Source organism: Myotis davidii, unplaced genomic scaffold (genome assembly GCF_000327345.1).
Source record: "Myotis davidii unplaced genomic scaffold, ASM32734v1 scaffold79, whole genome shotgun sequence".
Lineage (NCBI taxonomy): Eukaryota > Metazoa > Chordata > Mammalia > Chiroptera > Vespertilionidae > Myotis > Myotis davidii.
The window spans coordinates 1,882,620-1,890,116 of NW_006294339.1; the positions used below are offsets into that span (position 1 = coordinate 1,882,620).

Here is a 7,497-nt window from a genome sequence, read left to right on the forward strand (position 1 = left end):
TTTCTCTCTGTAAAAAATCAATTATATATATATGTGTGTGTGTGTGTGTGTGCGTGTGTGTGTGTGTGTATAAAAGTCCAAACAACAAAAACAAAAAACAATAAAAAATAAAAAGGCCCAACAAAAGTATTTTCTGTATACTCAAGCACATCCATTCCTTTTGTGCCCTTCAAGAGCTCTCCATCTTCCTATTCCAGTTTGGGCAGATTGCTCTCTAGGCCTCTTCTTTGCTGTCATTCTGGGACTTTTTCCTGCATATTGCCCCCTCTTTCCTGGATTTCTTGTCTTCTTCGTTTACTTCCTTGTTTTTCGGGAACATCTCCTTTGGTAGCTTTCTCAGTAAGAGTGAATGGGAGAGAAACTTCGGAGTCCTTATATAAGTAAAAATGCCTTTATTCTACCTTTACTTCTGATAGTAGTTTGGCCATATATAAGATCCTTAGTTTAAAAGAATTTCCCCTCCAAGGAGGTTTGACTTGGGATGGTGAACACACAATATCTATAATACAATATCCATATGATGTATTATAGAATTGTAACCTGACACATATACGATTTTATTAATACCACCCCAATAAATTCATTAAAAATAAATAAATAAATAATAAAAGAATTTCCCCTTCAAATTTCAAAGGCACTTACATTTTGCCTTTTAGATTCCAGTGTTGCTTAAGATGTTTGGAGCTACTCTTACTTTCTATTCTTTACATGAGACTTGTTTTATTCCCACAGAACCATTTAAGGATCATCTGTTTATCTCCAATTTTCTGTAATTTTCAAAGTGATAAACTATGGCAGTGATGGCAAACCTATGACATGCGTGTCAGAGGTGCGAACTCTTTTTTTGGTTGATTTTTCTTTGTTAAATGGCATTTAACTATATAAAATAAATATCAAAAATATAAATCTTTGTTTTACTGTGGTTGCAAAGATCAAAAAAATTCTATATGTGACACGGCACCAGAGTTAAGTTAGGGTTTTTCAAAATGCTGACACACCGAGCTCAAAAGGTTCGCCATCACTGAACTATGGCAGGAGGTTTTCCTCTTTCTTTTTAAAAAATTCATACTAGTAGTGTGTGCATACCTATCATTTTTTCCTTTTTAACAGGTTTCTGAGATCTTGACAATACCTTTTTATTTTAGGTACACTTTCTTCTCGTGAAATATTACCTTTCAAACCTTCTTGTGTTCTCTGTGAATTTTGTCTCCCCTTTTTCTCTTAGTGCAGTCTAAAACTCTCAGAGTTGGATATTGGGCATTCTAATTTTCTTTTCTTTCTTTTTTAAAAATGTCTTTATTGATTTCAGAAAGGAAGGGAAAGGAAGAGAGAGATAGAAACATCAATGATGAGAAAGAATCATTGATCATTGATCGGTTGCCTCCTGCACACCCCCCACTGGGGACGGAGCCCGCAACCCGGGCATGTGCCCTTGACCGGAATCGAACCCGGGACCCTTGAGTCTGCAGGCCAATGCTCTATCCACTGAGCCAAATTGGCCAGGGCTCTAATTTTCTTTATCTGTTTCCATCTCTTTTTGTTTTACTCTCTGGAAGATTTCTGCAACTTTATCCCAGCTATTGACCTTTTAATCCTGGCTCATCTATTTTTAATTTCCAAAAGCTCTTTCTTGTTCTTGGATCGTTTCTTCTTTTTGCATCCCACTCCGTTTTATAGTCACTATATCTTCTCTCATATCTTCAAAGAACTTAAGAAAAGATTTAGCCCTGGCCCAGGGGGTCTGGGGGGAGGGGGTCTCAGTGGTTGGAGCATTGTCATCCCACACACCGAAAGGTTGCTGGTTTTATTCCTACTCGGGGCACATGCCTAGGCTGCAGGTCTGACACCTGGTCATGGGGTGTGTGGGAGACAGGCAACTGATCAATGTTTCTCTCTCTCTCTCTCTCCTTTCCTCTCCCTCTAAGAAATCAATAAAAACATATGCTCAGGTGAGGGTTAAAAATTCCATTACTATAATTTTGGTAGAATCCAGGAAGGAAGGGAAAATGTGTGCAGTTGTAAATTCACCATGTTTAACTGGAACTCTCAAAAGGATCATATTTTTAAGTGAGATACTTATTTCAATAATATTACAAATTATAAATCTTGTAAATTATTTTCTGAAATAGGACTTTCTACCACTTTGCAAACTGTTTATGATTTTTTGCCTGTTGCATAAGCTTACAAAATAAGAAGGGCTGGGTTTCTAAGTTACAGGCAGAGATCAAACAAACTCCTGGATTTCAAAGTAAGATGCTGAGAAAGCCAATTTCTGCCAAATAATTGTTCTAAGACTCCACATCCTTCCTTCAGTTTATCTGGCAGGTTAATTCCGATGGGAATATATTTGCGTTTCCAAACAGATGGGGAAGGCAGCTTTCGCAAAGGAGGCCCCAGATGAGTTTGGCTTTTCATAATAAGCATTCCAACTTGTTTTCACAAAATAATCTTCCTGCAGGAAAGATAGTTTTGTTGTTGAGGAAAATTAAAGAAAGTAGATAGCAGATGGTTTGTGCCATTGCCAGTTTAATTCAGCAAATAGCTGAGGGTTCTTTCTGTGATAAGCACTGACCTAAGTTCACATTTTGATTCAAGAAAAGCCCACGTGATATTCAGCAAGTTGAAGTCTGATGGGGAAATAGGCTTCTACACAAATGGCTCTGAAGTAAGACAGCCGGCAGCAGGGTTACAGTGGAGGGGTGAGCCCGGGGTGAGTGGGGGAAGAGAGTAACATTTCAGATATGGGCAGATCTGGAAGAATTTGTCTAAGATTTGGAACAGGAGATGGTCTTGATGTAGGTAGCACGTAGACAGGTAGGTAGGGGGGGAGGAGGGACGTAACACTCAGTAAGCACCCACGATATGCCAGGCACTGATGGATCCTTGTTTCCTGAACAATTCTAGTGACACATAGTGCCCCCACTCCATTTTACAGATGAGGAAACTGAGGCCAAAAAGGAGATAAGATTTTGCCTAGGGCCACACAGCCATTTCTCAGTAGAGTCCAAGTTCAGGCTTCCTCTGCCTCCAGAGTCCATGCTTCCTCCTAAATAACTGAAGGTGGCTTCACGGTGTTACTACAGGAATAGTGGCCCAATTCCCAGGCCCTCTATTTTAAATATATTTTTATTGATTTCAGAGAGGAAAGGAGAGGGGGAGAGAGAGAAACATCAACGATGACAGAGAATCATTGACCCCACAGCTCTTAGCCCCGTGGTTATGCTAATGAGGCATCCTTGCCTCCATTCATCTGGTGATGCCCGTTTGTAACCACTTGCTCGGCCGTTTTATTGGATGTCCCTCTAGTCCTGTAATGTATTTTTCACACTCATGTTACAGATGAGAAAACTGGGACCCAGAGAGGCAGAGTGACTCCCCCACGGAGTTGTTATCAGGGAGCCATGGAGGGGGAATGCGACCCTCAGACCCCTCAGGCCCACACCCTGCTCCTAAAGGGGGACCCCGTGATGCCCGGGGGCTGACCTGTGGTGAGAGGTGCTGGGTCCTCAGGAAGAAGCCAAGGAGGCAGCCCACGGTGACAGACAGCACAGACAGGACGAGCAGTCCGTTCCGCTTACAAACATCCCTCCCTCGTGCCAGGATGGCACCCGGCACCATGGTGAGCCCAGCCTGCTGGCACCGGGCACAGCACCATTCCATGCACGTGAGGCCAGCCGGGGGCACAAGGGTCCTGGCTGGGGGCTTTGGCTCCTCAGCAGGCAGGTGGTCAGGGTTGCTAAGTACCAGTTGCCAGCCACTCGGCCATGGCCTGAGTGGCTGCCCCAGAGGGAAGCCACAATCCTATTACCAGCTGCATCATTAAGAGCCGGGAGCAGATTAGGGCCTGGGAAATTAGAGCAGGCCACGTGGTCTGGGGGCTGGGACCTCAAAGCCAAGTGCTCCTCTTATACAGGGGAGGGGACCAGGGACTGGTGGGAGGAACGAGAGGAACATTTGCTTGGCTGCTTTGATTTTTACCCCCACGCCATTCCAGAAAGAATTGAAGGCAAGGCAATAGGATACTAGCTCACTGCCAATGAACCGATAACATTAATGAAGCATTTATTGCGCACCAGGTATTATTCTAGAAGCACATTGCTTGTATGAGCACATTTAATGTAGGCACCAACCCCAATAAGTAAGTGCAATACCTATCCTTTTACAGATGGAGAAACTGAGGCAAAGAGAGGTTGAGTCACGAGCATGTGCTGTGTGCTGACATGCTCTGGCTGCCTTACCTGTGTGACTCAGGGAATCATCCGGGCAGCCTCGGAGGCCGACCTTCATTTGACTGGGTCCCTGGGCCAAGGTCATAGAGCTGGCACGGAGCAGAGCGGAGTTCAGGCCAACGTTGGTGTGGTTTCATCACATGCACAGGCAGATGGTTTCACAGGTGCTTGGCCTTGGAAGTGTGGGGAATGCGGGCTGTGAGGCCAGTGGGCCTGGGTTCAAACCGGCCCTGCCACTTGCTGTGATGGTTCCTCGAGGGCTGCTTTAAGCCCAAGCTGAGACCTCTGTCGGTTCTCAGGGCCTATTATTTTGGAAGATGACAGAGCCCAGGGACCTACATTCAAGTCCCAGCTCCGCCACTTACTAGCTGTGTAACCCTGGACAAGACTTTTAAGCTCACATGCCTCAGTTTCCCCATCCATACAACAGGCACAGTAATACCGCATCTACTTTATTAGGGCCAGTGCCACCTCCCCTCCGGAAAATATTTGTGAAATTCGGCGGTGGTGAACTGCAACGTGCTGAACAGGGATTATCACCTACATTTAGCATTTTAGAGAAAGGTTTGCTTTTTGCTATTTCTTGTGGCCTGCCCTGCCCTTTAAAGCCAGAGGGAATTAACTCCGGTCTATTTTACCCGGAATCTGTAATCTCATCAGGGGCAGTCGGACACAGCAGGGAGCACAGTCTGTGGTGTGCAAAAGGGCTGCGTCCCCTGACAGAGGGCGTGGAGGGGTGATGGATGGAGGGGACGGGTGGTGGGCACAAGGAGCTGCTGGCGGCTTAGGTGGAGGGGCTTAGGGTGCAGGCCCTGAAGCCCCGGGCAGAGCTCCTGACTGGGAGGGGACCCTCAGATTCTAGTCCTAATTTAACCAGCTCTGTGACATTGCCCTCTCTGAGCCTCTGTCTTGCCACCCTTAGAATTGGAGAAATTGGCTAGGTGCTTTCTAAGAATCCCTCAGTTCAACAAGCCAACCTTCCAAAGCCTCTATTCCTTGCCAGTAGCTTTGGGGGTGTGAGGGTGGAGTAGCTACAAGTCTGAGTTTTATTTTTCCCTTCAACTCTTAAAACCAAGAATTTTCTAATATACCTTCAGCTCCAACAAATGCCTCATTTTCCAATTAACCAGGTGGCTTAGTTACTGCCTAGAAGAGAAAACATTCTGAGTAGATATTTGAATTTGCATTTAAGATCAAATGGCCTTTAGTCTTGCCATGAAGTCTTGCTTTCCACTTGAACTCCAAGATGATTCCCACGGTGCCCCCACCACTGTTCCTGCCTTCTGTCCCTGCCACGTGGACTCAGCCACCACCTGCTTCCCAGAATATAGGCCTTTCTTTTTGTTGCTCCCACTGTCTTCAACCGAGGAAATGACTATTCACTCAAACCATGTTCTCATAGCACCATCTCATATCACTCCTCTGGGTACTGGGATGCAGCAATGAATGACAGAGTCCTTGCCCTCAGGGAGCTTAGAAGAAAATGGAGAGGTTCTAAGAAAGGACTGGTGCACACTAATGAGCCAGTGACTGGTAATTAGCTCACTAAGGATATTTGCAAATGACATTGAAAGGCTCCAGGATAAGAACCCTTCAATGGTTCCCCGTTTCCCGAAGAATCAGTTGCCTTATAATATTACAAGATATGCAGTCCCCCCTCCCCCCCATAATTAAAAGCAAGTTGAGGAATGCTAGCTGAAACAAAGTTAAGCAGATTCTTTATTCCAGAACAGCTCAAAGTCAGACTGCTCAAGTTCAAATCTTAGCTCTACCACTTACTAGCTGTGTGACCTTGGGCAAATTTCTTAACCTCTCTATGAAATAGGAATAATACCACAGTACTGCATTTGTAGGGTTGTGATGTGGGTTAAATATGGTGACACATGCTAAGTGCTAAGAGCATTGCCTGGCGCCTTGCAGACATTCACACGTAGTTACTATTCGTTTTAGCAGAGCCTTTACAATCCTATATAATAAAAGCCTAATATGCAAATTGTCCCCTCTACCGGGAGTTCGACCAAGAATTTGACCGCTCACTATGATGTGTGCTGACCACCAAGGGGCGGCGTGGAACATGGCAGGCATCAGCAATGTGGCACTGGCAGCGGGTGGCAGTGGAGGTGCATCCTGCCCCAATGGGCCCTGACCAGAGCAGGACTGCGGTGGGATTGTGGAGCAGGTGAACGGGTGGCGCCAGGCCAAGGCGGGTGCGAGCAGGGCGGCCAGTGGTACCGCCTGGCTCCCAGGCACTGAGGGAGTCCAGCGGGGGCCCAAAGACTCAGGTGGGGGGGGTGGGTTGGAAGCCCAGGTGCTGCCCAGGGCCCAGAGCTGGCAGCGGGTGGCAGTGGAGGTGCATCCTGCCCCAATGGGCCCCGACCAGAGCAGGACTGCGGCGGGATAGTGAGCACGTGAACGGGTGGCGCCAGGCCAAGGCGGGTGCAAGCAGGGCGGCCAGTGGTACCGCCTGGCTCCCAGGCACTGAGGGAGTCCGGTGGGGGCCCAAAGACTCAGGTGGGGGGGGGTGGGTTGGAAGCCCAGGTGCTGCCCAGGGCCCAGAGGTCAGCTGGGACATGCCCTTCCATACCAGACTCTCACGCTTCGATCACCAGCCAGACCTAGGGACTGCACCTGTGCACAAATTTCGTGCACAGGGCCTCTATTACTAACATATTTTAGAGGAAGTCTCCAAGTGAGGGACACAGAATCCCAGCCCTCTTCTGGAGCAGAGAATTCCATGGGGCAGGTGTTTGGAGAACTCACTTTGGAATACTCCAGCCTCCAAGATGAAATCCCTGCTCCTTAGGGAAGTATTTGAGGTCCTCAAGGAGTTGCATTTGCCTCTCTCTCCAGCCTACCACCCTCTCTCTCTCATCATACCTCGAGCTTCTATAACACCCAGTGACTTCTAGTTGCTTGAGCCCTGTACCCTCTCTCAGGCCTCCACACCTGTGTCCATGCTATTCCCTCTACCTGGAATGTTCTTCCCTCTGTATCTAAAGTCACAGGTCAAATGCCCCATCTTCCCTGCAGCCTTCCCTGACTACGCCAGATACAACACCGCCTCTTCTCCTCCTCCCACTAACTCCGGTGCTTTCACCCATGGCCACTTGGGGATAAACTCCAGTTCCCTTGTAAACGACTTTGGTAAGGACATAAAAATCTATGTGGCCCTAACTGGTTTGGCTCAGTGGATAGAGCATTGGCCTGTGGACTGACGGGTCCCAGGTTCGATTCCCGTCAAGGGCACATGCCCGGGTTGCAGGGTCGG

The 7,497-nt window shown here is 47.2% G+C and overlaps 1 protein-coding gene across 1 annotated transcript in view; it reads right to left on the reverse strand.

Annotated features, from left to right (window-relative positions):
* The window catches only part of SLC1A7 (solute carrier family 1 (glutamate transporter), member 7), a 45,586-nt gene extending 41,830 nt beyond the window's left edge, over positions 1 to 3,756 (reverse strand). The window contains exon 1 of the mRNA XM_006768332.2: positions 3,484 to 3,756. Coding sequence (XP_006768395.1) covers positions 3,484 to 3,660 — 177 coding nt within the window. The 5' untranslated portion in view covers positions 3,661 to 3,756. The remainder of the gene's footprint in view (positions 1 to 3,483) is intronic.
* Between the last annotated feature and the right edge of the window lie 3,741 nt (positions 3,757 to 7,497).